We start from the raw sequence: 24,066 nt of genomic DNA on the forward strand, positions 1-24,066 counted from the left end.
TATGATATCTTTATAAAATACTAAAAAACTTGGGGTGAACGTTAATTTATTCTTCCCAAAACAATGCTGTACTTTTCCTGTTAATAATAACTGTCGATATCGTTTGCTTTTCTGTGAAATTGCAGCTCCGGGGACCAACACACAATGCTGGCAGTAGTAGCACCACAATACCCATCGTGCATCGTTCGCGTGAATGGGGCATCCACGCAGCAACAAATATCTGATACTATGTCTCACGAACGTCGCAGGGGACACAAAGCTGACAGCCGCCCCTACAAAACAGAGTCATTAGCCCCTTAAGACAGCCTTAAGACTGCCGCATTAATGTCATTATAACCCGTCATTAAACACACCTTATGTGAAGGCGTTTGCCAGACAATGGGTCCACAGCCGTGGGTTGGGGACGCCTCTACTTCGGGGCAGCCCGGCGCTGCTCGTCCCCAAACTGGTAAATCTCAACCCGTTAAAGAGGTACTTATCACAAAGCGTGTTGCGACTGCGTGGAACCTGCCTTAAACCAGGGACTCTACAAGAACACATCAAAAATGCCATCCTCAAAAAATGCTACTGCTGTTTTTTCCCAAGGCCGACCCCCTTTAAAAGGGATGTGGCCAGATTTTACGTGCGTGACGTCAGACTGTTGCAGGACGTCCATGTATGGATTCCTAATTGGTCTAAAGAAATTCACGTATACTCGTGTTGTTACGGATGGTAGGCTAAAATATACATGCGACCGGTCCCATTTGCGAACGTTGGTCCTTATTGTAAAAGTGCACTGCATCTAAATCAGTTAATTGCAATATTCGCATATGGGCTAATTGACTACAATTCGGTAACTTGTGACGTTGCGCGCAAAGTGTCTGTTTCATAAAACCATGCACCTTTAAACATCGAACCAGTCTACCAGGTGCGAGTCTTTTTTTTATAGTGGCAGGAGCACACGTGGTTTTGTAAGTGATAATACTAACGTTGCAATCACCGTTATTGCATGACTGTGAGTGATGCACACACAAAATAGGAACTTGGTGAACTGCCAGCTATTATGGTGTGTTGGGGGGGATATTACCCCCTATGAAGACTGGCTCCCAGCCACTGACGCCACTGCTCCCTCCGAGGAATTCGTCAGGAATCCAGACTGGGTTTATAAATTCAACATTTACCCACAATGCTTATGTAAACTCTTGAAGTGTCGTCTGCCTCCACTACTACTTTCTGAAGGGATGTCATTTGGAAATCAGATCGCAGTTCGTCGACATTTATTTTTTTCTCAACTGGCGTTTGTAAAACCTGACTGTGGATTTAACACCAGCGTTGCCATCAACACATAGAGAACTGATTGACGATTTTGTGTGAAACCTGGAATTTCAGAGACGGACAAAACTTTGTCACCAGTTCAAATACTTTTCAAAGGTGAGTTCAATGCCTATTGTAATCTATCATCTTTTAACCATTTTCATTGTTCAATTATAAATGCTAGAATATTATTTTTTCACATAAAAATTTTATTGTTCATTCACTGCGAGTTTAATTACCAAAGCGGAATCTTTCAAAGTATGTTCTGATAGCGTATTCGTCTTTGAAAGTTCCCGACGTTTCATGCAGTTTTTTTATGTCTTCACGGGCACTGTTGAGAATTTATATTGGGATTCAAGGGTGTGGAAAGTCCCTATCGCTGTTTGAGTCTTTGTTTTATTAACTCTTAATTCGCATAAATAGTTTATCAGGGTTGCTCTTTTGCAGTCCTCAATCGTCACTTCTTCAAATCTAGCACCCGAAATTCTCTCAATATGCTTCTTTTTTAGTTTTAGTTTTCTTATCAGGGTCTTCGTTGATACTTTTTGTTTTAATATTATTAATTTTACCCAAATTAATATGTGATCTGTTTGTTTGCTTGTTTTGGGGGGTCTTTGTTTATTTGATTGGTTATTTATTTATTTATTTTTTTCTTCTTCTTCTTCTTGTTCCTCTCAATATCATTCCTCCTACCGACATTCATTTTGTTTCTTAAGACTTCGTACTTTGACCGACTCCGGTCTCCATTTTGTGTTAATAATTAAGTGAATTTATTCTCTTAAAAACGTTACTGGTGTTTCTCTAAGGACTAAATAAGTGGTGCATTCGGTGAAAAGGCAGGGCTTCATCGACCCCCCCCCCCCCCCCCCCCCCACCCTCTTCGGTCACTCTTGTAGATGTAGATAAAACAAAAAAAGTTAATCTTAAAATGAAAATGTCAATGCGTCGATAAAGTTTTGTCGACTCATTCTTTGACTCAAGTTTTCATTCGCGTTGATTATTCCAACCCCCACCCCCCCCCCCCCCGAAATCACAAGCTTGCTTAATTTCACGATGGATTTTATGGGGAATATAGAAGAACTTTGCCAACCCTATCGCCAGCCCCAGTGCACTCACTCCTCCTACAAACCATTTACTAAACAAAACAGTAGCACTCTCAGTGGGCATTTCATGCCTTATAGATGATCAAACAGCTGACATACCAACGCCAACAAAAAAAATCGACTCCAAAGTTGCGTTCACCCCCAAGTGATATACCCTAACTGTCAAAGTTGTATATGGAAGTCGTCTATCTACCACCACCGGAGGGACACGGAGTCTCGGCGGAGAGCCTCCGGTTCTAGCCGCCTTGAGCACCCAAACCCCGCCACCCGTAACTGTCAAAACATACAACACGTATAGTATCGCTTAGACCAAACTCCCCCCTTTCTGTCACACAACTAACGCGCGCTCGAGCTACCATTCCACGCGAGCTACCCTCAACGACTGTTCCGTGTTTACGAGTCAATCTAGCCATGCACGTAAATAATTGTGTACGCCGCCAACCCCAATGCATGCCTGTCAAAACGCAAGCCGCTCGCTTGTCATAATTGTGACGGTCTGATGGCATGAATCACGATGGTCCGTAATGTGTTTACAGCATACATTTTTTTATAGGGGATGGTTTTTTTTTTGCGGCTGGGGAACGAACAAGTGCAGGGTGAAAAATAAATGACGGGTAGACTTTTAACCGTACGCTGTCCACATGAGTGCGTTAAACTTTACCAAACCTGAACAGAATACCACAATGTTAAATTGAGAATATAAAATTAGCTGTTGCAAACAACTTACCAACAAATGGACCCGATGATTTAATATAAATGCAAAATAGTTAATTGCCTAACGTTTCGACCCTAGCAGACATTAACTATTTTTTGCACAATCTTAAATTGAGTTCTCTTTCAGGAAAGAATGCAAAATCAATGTTTTTTTTTTTTGTTTTTTTTTAAAAGCCTTCTACCATTTGCGGTTCGTTAGTTTACTCTCTATACGCGCTTGTACGTAAAAATATCTTCACCTTTAAAGTGCCGGTTCGTTGCATGTGAACAACCCCCTTCAGTTTGCGGCCTGCCGATTTCTACCTTAGTCACATTGAAACTTGAAATAAGCAATTAATAAACCGTTATACAAGTCAGTTAGGGTGACACGCCCACAAAATATTGTCGTTCTGTACTTTGTCACTGTTTATATTTTACAAACTTTAATATTTAAATATCAATTTCTTTCAACTTTGTAATTTTGTGCTCAATGTGTGTTGGATGGGTACACCCCCCTACCCCTTATATATTGTGTTTTCATTGTGTTTTGGAATCTCATGGAATTCTCTAAAGGATTTTTAGGAGAGATAAGCATGTGCAAGAGGAAGACTGGTGTGTTTTGGAAGTATGGGAACATCGGGGGGGGGGGCACACTCTACCACAATATCAGGCACTATATGAGAGCTCGTTGCATATGTTCATTTTGTATCGCTGGTGTCTTTCTTTCTCAGACTATTGGTGTCATGCTTATCATGTCAAGCTTCATATCGCTGCTCATCACATCTTCGCTGGTAGCCGTCACATACGCAACACCATCCGGCTTAAGAAGACCACGCAATGGTAAGACATTATTTTTTCTTAATAACACAGTTAAGAAGTCATTTTGTTTTGACGTGAATATTTTCTCTTTTTTCCATCCCGACCTCATGGCTTTTCAGTTTTATTGGAGGGTATACAGTGCGCTCCCGCTGGCATTGGCTTTCCCCGTATAAAAGCATTGGATAACTCAAAATAATTTTTAGCATAACAACTTAATTGGTAACGAGCAGTGAAGAGCTGTTGGTAGTATAAAACATTGTGAGAAACGGCTCCCTCTGAAGAAACGTAGTTTTTTTCAGAAAATGGTTTCTCACTCAAATATCTCAGGCCTGAAGCCTTACTTCGACGACCAATTTAGTCAACATTTTCACACGATTTATTATTAATTTATGCATTATGTTGGGATACACAACATAAAAATACTGGTCTTTGACAAATACCAAAGGTGTCCAGTGCCTTTAAATATTGCCGGCTTGCGGGTTACGCTAAAGTTCATTACCCTTAAGTAACGGCAGATTGTGAAATCCACTATACGTTCCATCCTGTGTTATACTACTATTGCAACAGGTTGGTTGGGGTGGGGTAGGGCACTTCCTCCATAGGGTTAGGGGAGATGGATGTGCGAGGATGGTCTATCACACCCAGGGTCTGACGACCCATCAATCAACCTGTCATCTCACTCAGAGATGTGACAGTCGCTATTGAAACCCGTCCCTCTGTGTGCTATGTGACGAATCACAGAAAATCTCTCTCTCTGTTCAACGTTAACAATTCTTCCAAGACACAAATCCTAGTCGATGTAAACATAAAAATGAACAACAAGAGAGTGGTAATTTAGTGTTGTCTCCACACGTGTGTAAGGCTTCTGGCTACAGACAAATAAAGAAAAAAAACGGACACAAAACAACACCAGTCTTGTGTCAAAACATCATCTTTAAAAAACTTTAACAATGGACTACCAGGGGTGATGGGGCGGGCCGTTTCGAGAGCGCTTTCACCCGGGGACATTGTTGTCCGTGTTGGGGTCTTTTTACCATGTTGGCTGCTCGGTGTCTAGTGGCGGGGTAACTGGTGACCAATTGTCGCTCTTGCTCAGTGTTTTTGTTGTAATGACACACGACGGAGCAGAAAGGGGTACTGTTGGAAGGAACCGGACTGGCTGGAGACTGGGTCTCATGCTGGGTGGAGCGGGTCTTCCTTGGAAGAGGGGAGACCACTGCCGGGGAATCGTTTAAGCGGAAAGTCTTCCATCATTTTTATTTTTTCCAAGCAATTGACCTGGGAAAAACAAGTTAGTGGTGAGATGCTCTGGAATTTTGACTATGTACCACAAAGCTTGTCACCCCAGTTTAAAGTCGGCGTAACTACTATACATATCCGTCTTTAAACTTTCTTAACTTCAACAATAACTATCATGGTTTGACGGCGGTTGTGTATATTTTTCTTTGCTCAACCCAAAAATATTTACAAGTTTCCCTTGTGTTTTGTTACATCAAAACTGTTTGACACTGCAATGTAAATAATATAATAAATGAATAAATAATGAATTTCTTAAAAAACATATTTTAACATAGAAACCAATCGATTCAATCATCACATTATATTGAGCAACCCAGGGTTGAATAACTGTGCGTAGTTTTCACAGCTAAAGCCACTGGACACACGTTTGGTAATTATTACCAAAGACCATTTCTCACTTGGTGTATCCCAACTTATGCATAATATACAAACATGTGAAAATTTTTACTCAATTGCTCATCAAAGTTGCAAGAGATTTTTGCAATTTGTGATTTAAGTAAGAAATTACCCCTTTCTTGTAAACCACGTTACTTCATAGGGAGCCGTTTCTCGCAATGTTTTATATTACCATTACCAACAACTCTCCGTTGCTCGTTACCAAGTAAATTTTCCCTAACAATTGTTTCGAGTAATTAGCAAAAAATGTCCAGTGCCTTTAAATATCTTGAGTACTTTCCAAGTCGATCCTGCTCTTAGACTTTGTTGACAGTTGCAAGTACTTGAAACAAGATATAAAACCTTGTTTAGAAAACCGAAAAAAATATTTGGTGGAGCGCGGCGGCAGGTCTACCCTCGCCCGGAACGAAAGTCACTGAGCCTCGGTCTCCCGCTTCACCCCCGGGTCACGGCTAGTGCCAAATTAGCGCCCGTGACTCGTGCCCTTTCCCTGGGATATGTGGGCTAAACGGGGCACCGGCGGGGCTGCACAATGACTTTGTAAATATTCGTCTCACTATACTCCTTAACTGTCGAGTTGTGTCATGGGCATGACACAGTCAGCCCGGTTATGAAAATAATCACAAAGTTGACACTCGGCATGCACTCTGTGTCGCCACATGCAATTTAGTTTTGATTACTGCATATGGAGAAAATGTTTCTGTTTTTTCGGCCAAGCTGGCGAAAATAAATCATAAATTTAACTTTCCTTTTGCAAGTCAAAGCAGGGAACAACCGTCAGGCAATTTTGCGCAGCGAAACGTTTTGACTGACATAACTTCTTTGGGTACACACTGAATCTTAGTAATGACTAGCAAATTGGTGATTTTGTGTAGCATTTTGCTCCGCCGTACAAAGGAAGTCATTCTCGGCGAAGATGGAGTATAAAACAACAGTTCCACAACATGTTTTGAAGAGCGCGAGTGTTGTGTACTTGGATCAATAGTTCTTTTTACGGACTGAAAGAAGATGCAACTTTACCCTCTAGACAATCTGATGTAAAGGGAGGTTCAATCCCATAGTAACATTGAATACATACTATCATTTTCTAAGATGGGTATGATAGAAACAAATGATTTAAAACCAGTAAATTTATCTGATCAATAAGTTGTGAAGTCCGCTGAAGCCATGTGTCGTACATCCAACATTATTTACTTACAGTGTTTATAAAGGGTAAGATACATACACAAAATTGTCTGGTACTATTTCATCTTTAATAGGAGCTCAGCCGTCGATTTTGCCAAACTCTTCCAAACTTAGGATTATTCTTAGGACTTGGGATGAGTTAAGTTCCGTATCCGGATCCATAAACATTTATAGAACGCATTGAACTATCCTAAAAAGTTAGGACAAGCATGGGACAAGTTACTCTCCTAACTCGAGATGGGATCGATCATAATGAGGCTAATCCTAGCGTTTCGTGAAATCGGTTGCAGGCTCACCAAAATAACCAACTGGGCATACCTCCCCTTTAAATTGAAAAGGTCAATAAACTGAATCGGGAGTTAAATGACGAGACTATATAAACTTGACCACCAACAACGTCTCCGGAAAAAAACACTATAATGAAAATCTCGTTCAAGATGGTAGATCCCACTTGAGAAACCCGCCACCCAGCCGAGGCAGTGCGGGCGCCAAGTCTATAAGTGCCGCTCCTATAGTTTGTTATGGTATATGATGGGCCAGTAAAAATGATGGCTGGCCCACTTATTGAAGATTAATTAAAATAAGGAAGAAGGGGGATATCAAAATATCGGTCGACCACAAGACGGGAATCTGACGGATTTCATTTCTATCGTGATTTCATCCTCCTTTTGAGCGGTTTTTCGGCTAAACTTGAGATTGGGAGTGACGTGGAGTGGTTTTGGGTGTTCCTGACCGCGTTCTGTCGTCTTGATTTTGACGATCTTTTTAACGGCATGGAAGAAAATGAAGATATCAAATCTACCGCCGCAGTAGATAGCAGATACCGTTGATGAGTTCGTAGCCGCGCAGTCATCCGTGATGTTTGAGAAGTCTAAAAATACAGACGACTTCCTGTTACTTTTTTATGTTGCATACCGCAATATCCCACTTGAAATTCTGACGGCTTCATTTATTTTATTATATTTGAGCAACAGTATTTCGGAAGAAAAAATGGAATGGCACACACAAGTTTTCTAAAATGTTTGTGGTTTGGCCGTACAAACACATTTGTATTCAGTCCCCTTAATGTTGATACTATAAACGGACAAAGGCAAACTATGTAATTTTTGGAAAATGACCTTCAGCAAAGGGTTCATTTAACTCCAGCTAAACTAATGGATCAATTTTACGACCAAGCGGCGCTCTATAATTTTCAGTTAACGAACTTTTTATGGCTGTTTATTTGACTAATTGAAACGTACAATTTCAATATAAGTAAAAAAAATAAAAAATAAAATTGAGCCGTGCAGTGTGTTTGAAATAACAACTGTACGATTGGACTATTTGACTGTCAGTATGAAGAAAGTTTCCTTCCGAAACTTTAAAGTACCGTCAAATCCCAGAGCCCTAACGTAAACACAACCCCTCCCCATAAATGCCGCAACCCAACCCACCTTCACCCAGCCTATCATCACGACCACGCCCCCACCATTATGCGCCGTTCAATGCCGACGGCCGTTTAATGTACCAATTGATACACACACTACGAGCCCTAAAATCGACTTCATAGAGCTGATATAAGCACAACAGTAGCTAAGCACATCAACATGGTTACCGGGATAATGCTACGTGCAATTTGTGATCAGTATCCAGCCCATTTCTGCTAAGCAGAAAGTCGTTATAATTTTCTGCTTATCTGCAGCTCTATGAAATGGGCCTGGGTACCATTCATCTTGAGTGTGCTACGTCACAGTGATCAATAGAGATATTCCGAGGAATTGTTTTGTTCCATTGTCCTGCCCAAGATCTTCAAGCGAAGACAATGACATGAATTTGAAGTGTTTGTTCTTCTTCCTCTTCTTCTCCTCATTGAGGAATGATTCTTACTCCATGTTCTTTTGATGCGTAAACCTTAACAGCGCACAGTATACGCTGTTGAATGAATGATCTGGAGTTTCTTTGTCCATTGTCCTTCCGCTCCCCCAAGATCTTTCAAGCGACAATTTCAATTACAAGTATTTTTTCTTCGTTCTGAACCATGTCCACAAACCTTTGCAGCGCATAGTCGTTATTGCATGTCCTGGAATTTCGTTGTCCATTGTCCCTGCTCTACATCTTCTATAGCGATAAATAATGACATGAATTTGAACTATTTTCTCTTCCTATACACCCGGTGTCCACAGATGATGTGTGTAACTTCGGCAACGCACAGTACGCTGTTGGCGATAGCTGGCACCCATACCTCCGACCCAACGGGATAGACTACTGCATACTGTGCTCGTGCCACGCTGCTGGGCAGGTACGGTGCGACGGTAGGACGTGCCCCCATCTTACCTGTACGTATCCCAGGAGGATACCTGGACAGTGCTGCCCGACGTGTGCATCAGGTAAGGTGAACAAAACTAACTGAAAGAGAGATTTGAAATAGGTCAAATTTCGGTTACAGTCATGTTTATCCGGTAAAATAAAAAGCAAACTGGAAGAGGTAGTGGTAAAATTTCCGTATTATCCTGCCATCCTTTTTTACAAAAAGGGAATAATATTTCATTTTGATTAATTAGATACTATTTTATTGCATACCAAATGAAAAGTAGGTCAGGATACGAAAACTTTTCAGAGAGAAAAATGTCCGCATGCTGCCAACACTTTTTCATTATTTACTCAAAACTGAGATCATATTCCTTTTCTTTTGGTAAAAATGAGTGACAATGTGATGGCAGGATACGTTATCTTTCCCGTGGCTTGTTAAAATGCTTACCACTTTTTCAATGTTGCTTTACGCAGGGTATGAAACAACAACAGAACAACCGATGACGTCACCACAGCAATGTCAGTATAAAGGCCTGGAGTATCACCACGGTGCTATGTTTTCAGCGACGGATATTTTCCGATCAAGGCGAGAGGACCAATGTGTTCAGTGCAGTTGCTCGGTAATGGTTTATAGCAATCCTGCCATTGTTTTTTCTTCTTATTATTCTTCTTCTGTTCTTGAGAAATTAAAACACTTTATAAAGGGTTTTGATACTTGTTGTACCGTCCACAGATTTCCATTAAACATAACGGCTTAAAGGTTATGATGAAATAAAGCTTTCCTTAACTATTACCTGCTGTCTGTGCTGAGGTGATGTAGTGTTTGAGAAATGAGTAAAGCAAGTCATGAAAACAATTGTCTTATTAGACACAAAATATATTACCATGTACAACGTTACGCGACTCTCTTAGAAACATTTCTCTGTGATTTTTATTTTTTTCTAAAAAACTTGACGACTTACGAAGCTGAAACTTTTACAAGATACATACATTTTCATTCACTGATTTGGAATTATTTTCATGGCCCAAAACTTGATCGAAAAGAGGTATCAAACCCATTATTACGAGCTGAAACTTTAACTGCTTTAATTTGTCTTGTAACATTGCTGTTAAAAATGACCTTGTTTTTAGGTTTATATAGCAATCGTGTTAGTAACGGTCTTGATTATATATATATATATATATATTATTATTTTTTTTTTTTTTTTTTTTTTTTTTTAACTCCAGAGTGGGCGAGTGTACTGTGCGTTGAGGACGTGTCCTGCCTTACCGTGTGCAAACTCAGTAGTGCTGCCCGATTCATGCTGTCCCGTTTGCGAATCCACAGGTAGGTGAACTTCTGATCGCAGCGGCCATCTTGTTTTACGATACCATTAATACTACTAGTAGCTTCTTATATATAGCGCATATCCGTCACTCAGTGACGCTCACGCTTTAACATACAGCATTTTCCTGAAGGGTATTGGGACGTTTGAATTATGAGACCTTCTCCTTTAACATAGCACCATGTAGTGTTTTACAAGCTGCTGTGGTGCAATATGCTGCCAATCAAACCAGGAATACTGGGGCGAACCCCTTCTCTGTTTCGATAAGTGCACTGGGTTACTTTACGTGCGTTACACAACACACGGGACCAACGGCTTTACGTACCATCCGAAGGAAACAGCCTCATGAATAAGTGTCTTGCATGTGTCATGACTGGGACTCGAACCCACACTCTGCTGATCAGAAACATTAGAGTTTGAATTCGGTGCTCTTAGTATGCATCTGAAGCATACGAAGTAATGCAACAAGGGTGTTTTTTCTTTCATTATTAGCCATGAAACACCATCAATGTACATTTACTTTACTTTCTTTATTTGTTGCCAAAGCTACGGAGGAAGACTACGAAGATGAAGACCTTACTGGAGGAAACAATCTCCACGGCTCAGTCGAAATATTACCTGACGAACCGTCGACTGAAGGATCGTTCCCAGAGAACACTGCCATAGTGCACCCAGCTGAAGAGGACGATGTTAGAATATCCGAACTCGATCCCAGCCGATATGGTGAGTTTAATGCATTGTTCTCTTCCCATGCCGACCATCAATTTTCTATGGTAATTGTAATAAAACAAAAAGTCTGTGAAAGTTTGGACTCGATTGGTCATCGAAGTTGCAAGACAATGACATTCATGACAAAAAACACCCTAAATTGTTGCATAACTTTGTGTACTTGCTCATTTAAGTGAGAAATTACCTCTTTCTCTAATACCACATTACTTCAGAGGGAGCCGCTTCGCACGATGTTTTATACTATCAACAGATATCCGTTACTCGTTACCAAGTAGGTTTTTTGGCAACAATTTTTTTGAGTAGTACCAATAATGTCCAGTGCCGCTTAATAAACACAATAGAAGGAAAACAAGAGTGTTGATCCAAAGTTGTTTCATCTCCCCCTTTTTCTTTTTCTTTTCTGAGTCACCTTTACGAGCATTGTCGGTCAAGCTGTCTATACACAATAAACTCCCGACTGACCAAATATTTTCCAGAAAGTCAGAGGGAGCCGTTTTATTGCCCCAGGAGGCGGTCTTGGGAAATCAGAAGCAAGCAGCGAATCATAAATATTTATTTGCTCTTTGGGGGGGGGGGTTCCTCATTTTGGATTTCTAATCATCATGAAGTCATCATAGCTTACTAAGCAGAAATGAGCAAGACGCCTGTCACAAATTGTATATTATGTGACATAATATTTTGGCTGGTAATCCTGTTATGGTAAGCGTGAATATAAGGTGCTTAAACCTGGTATTGTGCTTAAAGCAGCTCTATGAAATTAGGTCCAGATTTCATCCACTTGTACACTAACAGAAAAACAAAAATGCAAAAGAAAAATAATATTTCACCTCAAAGGAACAGCATTCTATGAAACTGTGCCTAGGCTAGATTTTACCAACTTGAACACAATATCAGAACATTTCAACGACAAACGACAAATAATATTTCAACTTGCAGGAAGTAGCATTCCATTTGGACCTAAGCATCGTATGATTAGCGTCATACCCTACTTAAGGGTACGGCACGAGTTACCTGACTAACGCATTTTGACAGCCTGTCCCAGAGCGAGAATTTTGAGGTTTCATGGGGGGACGGATGCGCCTATCACCCGGCGCGCCTCAGCCGCAACTGACACTAAATAGAAGTGACGGGAATAAAAACCTCAGGGAAAAATTCTTGATTTTTCAGTGTCGATTTTATGCCCCTCAAAAAACAACATCAACACCAAAGGAGTGGGCCCCGGGGATTAAACCTCAAACCCCCTCTAAGTAAACCGAGAACAAACAATGTGTCATTCGGAATGATTTAGTGTTTATACGGAAATCAGATCTCGAGTTTTATACAGATTCTTTTTAAAGAACTGTGTTATTAAGGCAGTGGAAACTATTGGTAATTGTCTAAGACTAGCCTTCACAGTTGGTGTATCTCAACATTATGCATAAAATAACAAAACCTGTGAAAATTTGAGCTCAATCGGTCGTCGAAGTTGCGAGATATTAATGAAAGAAAAAACACCCTTGTCACACGAAGTTGTGTGCATTTAGATGCTTGATTTCGAGACCTCAAATTCTAAACTTGAGGTCTCGAAATCAAATTTGTCGAAAATTACTTCTTTCTCGAAAACTACGTTATACTTCAGAGGGAGCCGTTTCTCACAATGTTTTATACTATCAACCTCTCCCCATTACTCGTTACCAAGTAAGGTTTTAAGCTGATAATTATTTTGCGTAATTACCAATAGTGTTTTGTTTTTAAACCATAATTGGTAAAACAATTTAAAAACGGCTGGCTGTAATGTTAAAGTTTTTTTACCCTTTGTAGATCAACTTTTTAGCTATGACATGAATCCCTACTCTCTGTGGATTAATGTATCTATGTTTTGTTATAATTTATAGTTAATTTGCCTGTGGAAGTTTCAGCTATATATTATAAGTCGTCAAGTTTTTGAGACAAAAAAGTGAAAATCACACAGCAATGTTTTCAGGAGAGTTGCATAGCACTTTGTAAATCTTAAAATAATGTTCGCTCACTGAGAATTTTTTTTTTTAATTTTTTTTACTAATGTCTCATAAACTACAGCACCTTAGCCTTCCCCTTAAATTTCCAAGCATAAAAATTAGTCACTGAAATTGCCTCGACGCATATTAAAATAACAATCCTTATGGTATTTCCCCCACACGTGTACAGAATTCCCAGAAGAAAACTTCTTTGAACGGGGTTGGGGTGGAGGGTGGTTTACGGTGGTGGCATGACTTTGGAATTCGTCAAAACAAAATGCTAGAATGTTAGAAATGTTATGTGTGTGTTTTGTTCATCTGACTGAAATTCGCGTGCACCCTTCGGGCATATGTTAATGTTTAACTTTATTATGATCCGATCACGCATTCTCAAATGTGCATCCCTGTGGAGACATCTTTTGTTCTTTCAATTGTCCTTGTCCTTAAAGCCATTGGACCCTTTCACAGATTTACACATAATTTACAGGGTTTACAGAAGGTAATGGTGAAAGACTTCTCTTGAAATATTAGTCCATGAAATGCTTTACTTCTTGAGAAAACGGTAAAACAATATAAATTCTCGTTAGCGAGAATTACGGATTTATTTTAAACACATGTCATGACACGGCGAAACGCGCGGAAACAAGAGTGGGTTTTCCCATTATTTTCTCCCGACTCCGATGACCGATTGAGCCTAAATTTTCGCAGGTTTGTTGTTTTATAATATAAGTTGTGATACACGAAGTGTTGGACTTCGACAATACTGTTAACCGAAAGTGTATAATGGCTTTAAAATAGACTTTGTACATAACAGTCCTTGTGGAGCACCCCGATCTTTAGAATTTCCCTGTGGAGTCCTTTTGTTTTCCCTTTTTGTTTTGACCTTGGTCTCCAGCAGAAAATACCAAATGAGAGTACAGTCTGAGATTGGGCGAATTGAAGTGTTATGTGGCGTGTGTCATGGCCGAGCGGTCTAAGTTCACCGGACCCAAAGCTACGGTACTGTCAGCAGAAGAGTATGGGTTCGAGTCCCGGTCGTGATGCATGTGTCCTTGAGAAAGACAACTAACCATAATTGCTTCGTAAAAAGTAGACATCTTCAATGAACATATGAGTCAAAGTTTTCACAGGTTTGTTATTTTATGCATATGTTGGGATACACCAAATGAGAAGACTGGTCTTTGTCAATTACAAAAGGTGTCCAGTGCCTTTAATGGGTAAGCATGAATGCACTAACTAATAGGCTTAATACTGAAAAGTACTTTCCGGTTTCCGTGAACCCATTGCAAACTTTTAGACGACCCCCTGAAGTTAAACTGAGATTCAGTGATTACACCAGACGAAGGAGAAATACTAAACATGCCAAACCATCTTGCGGTCCACGACGTGCCAAACTCCATTTCATCAAAAGAAATAAAAGTCATTAAAGATGTTATGACAAGTGTAATCGACTTCTCGTCTCAACAAAGAATATCCGTTTCTCTGATGTTTTGACAAACGCCTCCTGCTCAGGGCCAGTTTGAATTATATCGAGCCTCGAGTGTTGGTTTTTATGGGGGGACGACGTGGTGGTTACGGGGTGGTTAACCAATGTTTAACTGATGGTATGCTATATTCACACTTAGCTATGTGTCACCGTTGATCACGGTCATGCCCTGTCGCTATAGGCGATAATCAGGTGGAATTACTCACAGATAACTATGGGAAATTGAAGATTTCATTTTGATCTTGTTTGATTATTGGTTTGAAAAGTTTGTTAACAAGATAGATTTAAATTGACGCCAATGTCATGGTTAGAAGTGCATGGAAGCGGTTCTCGAATATAACTACGGTGGCCATTTTAAATACGTCATCATCAAGAAAGCTTCATTAATGACGCGTAATGTCTCGTACTAGCCCACCTTGTTGAGCTGTTAATGGCTCCGCTTTTAACATCGGTCTCATCACTGTCACCATTACAGTCCACCTTCGATACATGTCTTAAACGCTAAGTTTCCAACGGTCGCAAAATGCGTGGTAGTTTGATTGCAATTTTCTCCCAATTAAAAAAGTCCTATACTACTCCAACATACCTCATTTTATTCCTTACATTTGTGGAATTACTATGACACATAACAGGGCTTACTAAATGATGACTTTGTCCAGTTGTGATGATTTGAAAATTGGTCCAAAAAATCGTGTACAAAAATTACATTTAACGTGACATGTTCTCTACGAAATTTCGAGACCTCGAAATCAAATTCTGATGTTTCGAAATCAAATTCAAACATTTTTGTGAAAAATTGCTCCTTTCTCAAAACCACGTCACTTCCTTCCGAGGGAGCCGTTTATCACAATGTTTTATACTATCAACAACACTCCATCCATAATTACCAATTAGTAGTGTCAATCGCTTTAGGCTCGTTTCTATATATGAAGATTGTTTTTGTGGAATTTTATTAGTTTCCAGCAGACAACAAAAATAATATGGGGAGACCCGCGCGTAATATTACTCATCCTGTGACGTCACACCAGTCAGTAGACGGTGCCACTAATTAATTGTCCAAATCACTTCCCGCGTTTATTGTAAAACCACCATCGAGAATTAATCCGGCTGGATCCTTACCGATTATTGGCTGAGTCACGACAGGTAATGACCAGGTAACTTTTATTTGGACCCAGCCCAAAGATCTAGCTGGGCTCACTTTCATGGCTCTGCTTACCGTAAGCAAAGAATCGACGCTTACGGAAGCAGGAAATTATGCACTTTCCGTAAAGCGTATTTCACATACATGCAGGGAATGTTGGCTAGTACATACATGGCCCAGTTTCATAGAGCTGCTAAGCACAACAATTTGCTAAGCATGGAATTTTGGCCTTCATAAAAAACAGGATTTCTAACAAAACTTCCACGTGATTTTCAGGATAAGCAAACAACAGTTGAATATCAGTACAGGCAATCATTTTTTACGCATCAAATGGAAATTTTGTTGGGTATCATGTTTTTGTCAAGGAAGACATTTCATGCTAAGCGAATTTTTGTGCTTAGCAGCTCTATTTACGTTAGTATTCTTCGCTTTGATACACACATCTAGCAAAGAAATTCGGGGCTATAGCCCTGCAAGCGTAGAATTGTGATCGTAAGCGCAGAATTCGGCCCAAACGTTAAGCAGGTGCGAGTTTTGTTGTTATTTGTTAGGCAATTATTTTATGTACAGTGAACATCTGTGTAAACGGTTTTGCTTTATCATGTGGTTTTGGTCCATTCGTAAAACAGCGAGCTGTTAAACAGAAGTTTGTATACTTATATAATTATTTGATATGCAGTGAACATCTGCATAAACTGTTTTTGCTTTATCATGCGGGCTTGGTCCACTCCTAAAACAAAAGTGGGTGGAAGGGCGACACTTGGTCCCGGTGAGGATCTGCCAGGAGCCCCCGGTGCTATACCAGGCTGAGCCTGGTTGTCAACGCGGACCATGTGAGGCCCTGGCAGTGCCGTCTGCACGGAGCCGAGCATGTGTTCCCGGTGATCTCGTTGGAGCCAGGCTGAGTGGGGGCAGGGTTTACGAGTCGGCATTGTGAAAAGAGTTTTCCCCTCCCTGTGGTATCGCTCTTTAACTGTCCTGGGCCCAATTTGATAAAACTGTTAAGCAGAAAATACTGCTTAGCAAACTTCTTTCATAAGGAATATTTTGTGTGGCACCAGTTGCCGCAATGTAAACTTTGTTGATTTATGGCTGGTAAACCAGTTTCTCTAATCACAATTTGTCTGTGCTTAGCAAGTATTTGTGCTTACAGCATTTATGCAGCCCAATTTCATTGAGTTAAGCAGAGAATAATACTTAACAATGTTATACTAAGCAAAAAAATTAAGCAGGGCACAGTCCATGGTACAGTCCCATACTTATACTTCCTTGTGACGTGGTATTATAGCCGGTAATAAACCTTCCTATTCTTCTAAGCATAATCATTTTGTGCTTAGCTACTTTTTGTAACATAAATTATAACGACTTGTCAACAAGTCTATCACCAGTCCCTCGCCAGCATTAGGGCAAAATCATACTATCCAGGGATCGTAGAGACAGGATTAACAAGGTGTTCTTTAAACACCACGCCCATTTTATGCCAGGTATCTTTGATAGCCCAAGACACATGCACGGCGCCGGACTACCATTACCTCGGCTCTCGGTTTGGTCGCAATGTATTTGCGTGAACACGAAAATGCAAAGTTCAAAAAAGGTTGTTAAGATTTTGTCATGAAGTCAATAGCCAAAACCAAACTTAGTTTTCCATCTTGAGAAAAACTACGATATCCGAGAGAGCCCACAAGATTTATATGAACATCACTTTTAAGTCTTAGCAACTGCCATTATTAATTGGTATCGGCTTATGCCATTTCCTAATTAAAATAATGTCCTAATTAATAATTAAGGTGAGGTCCCACCCACGTTTTAAAATACACCTTAATTGTACCTGTGCAAAGTCTTCTTTTCTAAGTTTAAAGGCGCTGGACACTTTGGTAATTACTCAAAATAATATATTAAAAGGGTTTGCATACACCTTCATTCACAGTGAGTAGGCATTCATACCTTGGTCAAAAAACATGATTTTACAAAAAAGGTATCACAACCCTTTATAACAACAACTTATTTGGTAAACGATCAACGGAGAGCTGTTGATTGTAGAAAACATTGTGCGAAACGACTCCCTTTCGAAGTAACGTAGTTTTGAGAAAGAAGTCAATTCTCACTAAAATATTTGAATCTGAGAAAGACTCTGCAATAATTATGCAGTATGGAAAGATGCTTTTGAAATGGCTCATTGTTCGACACATGATTCTTAGCAAAGCAAGAGTGTATGGGGGTGCGAAGAAGCAGATAGCCTGGTTCCAAACTCAAACATCAAGAAACGAGGAACTAGGTCGGACACACTGGTGGTAGCACAATTTTTCCATGAAAACTTTAACTGCATTCGGTTCTGAAAAATCAATAAACAAAAAACAATTCTGTGCGTTGTGGTGTCACAAAGAGTTCAAGATCAGATGTAATAAGAGTCCATCATATTCTAAGGAACCACGATGCCGGATCCATGACAGTTCATAATCAAAACTCAAACAACATTCCTCGAATTTCTAGAAAAATATGACTCAAGGCGGAACGCATAATGGTCCATTTATAACATAATATTAGGCGCCGAAATGAAATTCTTGAAATAGTTATGTTACACAATGACAAGAATCCATTGTACGCTCGTCCTGGGATCGTGAATGCATAAACAAAAGAGTTGTTTAAGAGGGTTGTATGAGTGGGGTCGGGGGTCAAGTGGTGCGGTCTAGAAGAAATACTGCCTTATTTATTGTAATGCAAATATTGGCGAAGAATTTATGTTCAGAGTGTGTGGTGGGACTGTAGTGTTCATCCTTGCAGAGTGTATAGGGTTAACGACCTAGGCCTATGCGGCACCTTTTTTTAAGGGGGGGGGAGCACGTTTGTCAAATTTGCGAGTTGGTGGTACGTTGGTAACCGAGAGGGGATTTAGAATCATGCATTGGGAAGATTATCTCATTCCTTCCTCCCGATTCGTTGAAAGTTGTTAGTTGGTACCCTGCTTTATTATACGAAAATTTGTCTTTGAATAGCCGGTCTATAATAATATTATTTATAAGGAAGCTGATTGATGTTTTCTGCGTGATCATTTGTGTTGCTTTATAATAATTATAATCTATTGATCTATTTTTGTTGACCAACAGTTTGCGAGTCCAACGGCAAAACATACTTCGAAGACCAGAGCTGGCATCCGGTACTGGTACCTTTCGGCAGAATGGAATGCATCCTGTGCACTTGCAAGGTAAGATAGGATAGATGAGACAGGGTACAAGATTGTTGCCCTGCCTTCTATATAGTGGTCTTTTTCGAAACCACGGCTTCTGCTCCAAATTCCGCTCCGGTTAGCTTGGCCCTGCGGTTGTTTTGACAATATTGCACGTTTTTTGCGTATACGTGCTCAGGGCTTCAGACAAGAGGACGGAGCCTGAAGCCGAATCTGAAGCCGAAGCCGTGGTTTCGAAGAGGGTCTTTATTTGCTTGCCTTTTTCAAATCCAATCGTCATAAAGTTTATACAAAACGGTAAAACTACAAACTGTGGGTGTTTTTATTTATTTAATTATTTACTTAAGTAATTTATTATCATGTTGGGGAGCTGTTAGGAGTTTTTTTATTATTAATTTTCATATTTGTTTTAAATACGTAGGATAAATAAGAATAATGTCTGACTCCAACCCTGAATGTCTTCTTTTTTCTTAACAGAGAGGAGAGGCTGTATGTGGTAGGATGAGATGCCCAAGTGAGAACAGCTTGCCATGTGCGAATCCCATACAGCACAGGGGATCCTGCTGTAAAGTATGCCCAGGTGAGGAACATTTCACGGTTAATTTTAAAAACTCGATGTGAGTATACGGATGGGTAGTAGTTTTAACTGTTCATGGATTTCCCCCCCCCCCCCCCCCCGTCGCGGCATAGTGACATATGAAAACACAGCTATAAATCATGTTATTGTTTTCATTTTCAAAAAACATTTTTGCCAGTTTATTGATTTGCTCTGGTAAAAACAGAACTTTTACACTGATCGAAACATGGTGCTTGTCTATGTTGAAAGCCCAATCAAATATGCTTATACATTTAGAAAAATTAAAATGTGACCAAACGTCGTTTGCAAAAATACAAAGTTTTTGGAAAATAGTTTAGGTCGGAAAATAGACTCTAAAGTGTAGATTCATGGATAGAACGTTCCAGCATTATACACGAATCTACACTTTCTCGTCCATTCTCCATAACAAAAAATAATCTATTGGCAGATATACCGACACAATCGACGGGGTCTTCCGACGACGGGCCGTCCGAGGACATCGAGGGTATCGATGAGGCTGCCCTCTGCCTCCGTAAGACGGAGAAAATACTCCTGCATGAGTTCGTGCCGTACTTGGTGGAGTCGCCGGACACCTTGCAGACGTTTCGATTCGTAGTTGAAGACCTGGACGCTGGGGTCTTTGAACATCATTTGTGGGAATTCAGAGATGGTAAATAATGAACTGGTATATTAATTAATTAATTAATTAATTAGTGATTGATAAACAGATTTGAGCCTCATTTGTGGGAAATCAGAGATGGTAAATAATGAATTATTCTCATTAACTAAATTAATAAGTGATTAATTAACAGATTTGAGTATCATTTGTGGGAATTCAGAGATGGTACATGAACTTATTTTTATAAACAAAATGAATTAGTGATATTAGTCATTTGTGGGATTTAGTCATTTGTGGGAAGGGAGAGAGTGAAGTAGTGAACTATTCTAAAAACTAAATTAATTCAGAGATTGTAAATGAACTATAAACACATTTTTTTAAAGATGGTAAAAATCAATTACTCTTATAAATAAGTAAAATGAATAAGTGATTAATGGAAGATTTTAACCCCCCAAAAATAAAAATGAACTTGTAACTTTAAACTTTAATAAAGCAACTAAAATAAAAAGACTAACAAATAAGTGCAGTTTCGTTTTTTGTAAGAAAAAAAAAAAAAAAAAAATGAGACGCGTCTAACATCAAGAAATAAAAAGGGTTCACAACTTGAATACTATGTGCATTTTGTTTCTAAATTATTGTTAATTAGGAAATACAGTCGAAATCTTGTTGAACTTTCATATTTGGTATGGAACTAAAGATGTTTTCAGAAAAAGTTCACATTTTTTTATGTTAATTTATGCAGGACTGATTTCGGATTTTCAAATTGAGCCAATGACAGACGAGGACTTCCAAAACAAACAGGAAACCAATAGAACGGGCTGGTTCCAACTTGCAGGCGCTTCAACACACCGTAAGTAATATTACACAATATAGGTTTTCTCGGTCAATTTCGGAAAAAGAGCAGCCAATTTAACCACCAAGCTATTTTTTTTCGCGCAAAATCGAATGCTACTCAAAAGAGTCATTCGATTTCGTTTTGGGATTAGTCAAATGTAATGTTGCGTCATTCGAATAAACAAAATAATCATTCAATTTAACAATTCATCAGAGCAGCATTCAAATTCGCAGACGCTTCTTGAGGCGTGTGTGTCACGAAAATGAATGACGCTACGCTAAATTGAACAGAGTGCTAAAAGAGTTTGACTCGACCAAAAACGAAATTGAATGGCCGAATTCTGAATTTGAAACGCAGTATAACAACTGGAGATGCAAAACAGCTTTGATTTGAACGCATGACCATGAAATTGACTGCTCATTTGCCGAATTTGACCGAGAAAACCTATAGTAATTACTTTAGAATGTTTTTGTTTTAATTCATGCCTTATTGTCGTCTTGATTGTTGTTAATTGTTTATTTTTATCATTATGTCCTGTCGCTGACAAAGTTGCACAGATAACAGAATGCTGCTGGGAATTTTCAAGCTGCCTCCATTCGGCCAGAGCTGAATCGGTCGCATATTAAATGTCACATTCATTTTAAATGTGTACAGCTTATTTAATTTGATCATGCATCTGTATGGTATGGCCTACTTTGTATTTTGGGCGTTTTTTGTACGTTTTGATGTTTGCCTATTGTTGATTGTTTGTATTTTTATGTAACTTTAGTATTTTCAGTGTTGCCTTCAACAATTTCTTCTTTTTACATTTTGAATGTCCACAGATCGCCTGCAGAAACTCAAAAGAAAAGAGCGCAAACTGGAGAAAAACTGCATCTCAAACTGTCAACGACAGGTCGTTCGACTAACGCGAATGCTCAGACCAAGGGCAATTGAAAGAGGAATTGAATGCACCCAGGCACCCGACACAACACCCAGGCAAAGGGGGACACTTGTAGTCCCAACTAGTGGGTGAATTGGGCATCTTGACTCAACTGGTACAAACTTTTAAGACGCAGTTGACAGCAGACTTACCCAGGTAGATCCAGGTAATACGGAGCGCATGTTCTGAAGTTTTTAGCCTTCGAGATAGACTCTGCTAGGGTCGAAACGTCAGGCCATTAACAATGTTGCGCATTTTGGTTGGTAAGTTGTTTGCAACAGCTAATTCTCTCTCGTATTCAGAACTCTTATTTACAATTGCAATTTACCTGGTGAGTCTGCTGCCACCTAGCGTTCTTAAGACTCACATTCATTAACAATGTAAAACAATGAAGCTTCTTTGTGTAGTTCTTGTACCCGCCCGCCTTTTGCCTATTGTCATGGCCAGTCATTTAAATTACCTAACACTATGATAGAAAATTAAAAACACAGTTTATCCCCAAACGCCCTTCCTGAACTGTGGCCTGGACAAGCTGTTTTTCACAATTAATTCTTAAAGGCCCTGGACACCTTTGGTAAAATGTCAAAGACCAGTATTCTCTCTTGGTATATCCCAACACAATGCATAATATGAGGTGTAGCTGCGTTAGAAAAGGTAATTGGATGCAAATTTGATGCATATTTGATGACAGACTTATAGTACATGTAACATGTGACGTCACACGTTTACAGAAGCGCCACATAGCCCGAACTTCCTGCAGATAAAAGTTGTACACGGCCCATCCAGTGGGAGAAAAAAATCATGCATTTTACCAACTTTATAGAAGGGAAGTAAGGAGTGTACATTTCAAAACTTGTCCAGCTTGTTTTTCTAACTGTCGAATTAATGTAAAGTTATTACACAAAATTAACAAGTTTTCATGCAACCAGTGTAGTATCTTGCCTGCCAGGCAAAGCCCTGGAATGTACGAGGTCAGTCACTCTTTTTGTAAACAAAAGTTACATGATCCGATAAACAAAAAAGAACAAGGGTGCATTAGTCAAGTCTGCTGCCACCTATCGTTTCAAAAAAGTCATGCACCATACAGAACCCTAATCTTCCTAATAACGAACGTACTTTGTAAATAGTGAAACTTTCTAGCAAATTGATATGTGTGCATTTCCTAAGTATTATATTTAAAAAACTGGTTGCGGTATGGGCAACAGAATTTGCGAAGAAAAAAATAACTTTATTTGGCAGTTATCAACTGCGAACATCTTGTACATTAAAATGTTTATTTGTTTTAAAATAAAATATGAAACTAACGTTTCAATTAATAATATATGATGATAATATTATATGTATAATACCTTTATGAATATTCATAAGATGTAGAAATGAGATGAATATCATTCATTTTTAACGAATACATGCATGTTATTTTATATAAACTTATTGTTTACAAGTAGCTGGCATTATTCGGCCAACAGGGTACTGTAGATGGGACAAATGTTTTTTTCTGTTATCCTTTACCAATCCTGTAAAGGCAGCAGACACTTTTGGTAATTGTCAAAGACTAGCCTTCACAGTTTGTGTATCTCACCATATGCATAAAATAATTAACCTGTGAAAATTTGAGCTCAATCGGTCATCAAAGTTGCGAGGTAATAATGAAAGAAAATAAACCCTTGTCACACGAAGTTGTGTGCGTTTACATGGTTGATTTCGAGACCTCAAGTTCTAAATCCGAGGTCTCGAAATCAAATTCGTGGAAAATTACTTCTTTCTCAAAAACTATGGCACTTCAGAGGGAGCCGTTTCTCACAATGTTTTATACCATCAACCTCTCCACATTACTCGTCACCAAGTAAGGTTTTACGCCAATAATTATTTTGAGTAATTACCAATAGTGTCCACTGCCTTTAATAATGCAAAGGAGGGGGGTCAAAGTTAGCAGCACATTACTTTGTGCTTAGCTACATGTTGTGCTTTAAAGCAGCTCTATTAAATTGGGCCCTGACAAAATCAAAGGTTCTAAACAAAAGTGCTTATTAGGGAGAGTTACAAAATGAGTACAAAGTTTGAACAAACTTGTTGTGTAGAGTATCATTTATTTCATGTACATATAAATCAAATGAAGCACATGTAGTCATATTTTCTTGATGCTTTCTTGCATTTTTAATTTTGTCCAGGATGACCAGAAATGTTGAACCTGG

At 39.3% G+C, this 24,066-nt stretch overlaps 1 protein-coding gene across 1 annotated transcript; it reads left to right on the forward strand.

Annotated features, from left to right (window-relative positions):
• The first annotated feature begins 1,026 nt into the window (after positions 1–1,026).
• LOC117299019 (chordin-like protein 1) lies at positions 1,027–23,473 on the forward strand. The gene is made up of 11 exons (XM_033782439.1): positions 1,027–1,410; positions 3,821–3,929; positions 8,951–9,154; positions 9,552–9,697; positions 10,305–10,404; positions 10,949–11,125; positions 18,839–18,936; positions 19,396–19,498; positions 19,944–20,165; positions 20,857–20,964; positions 21,774–23,473. The coding sequence occupies exons 2-11, from the start codon at positions 3,833–3,835 to the stop codon at positions 21,962–21,964; spliced, it is 1,446 nt and encodes a 481-aa protein (XP_033638330.1). The 5' UTR covers positions 1,027–1,410; positions 3,821–3,832; the 3' UTR covers positions 21,965–23,473.
• Positions 23,474–24,066: the final 593 nt, after the last annotated feature.

The sequence above is a fragment of the Asterias rubens genome, chromosome 13, assembly GCF_902459465.1.
Source record: "Asterias rubens chromosome 13, eAstRub1.3, whole genome shotgun sequence".
NCBI classification, from domain to species: Eukaryota; Metazoa; Echinodermata; class Asteroidea; order Forcipulatida; family Asteriidae; genus Asterias; species Asterias rubens.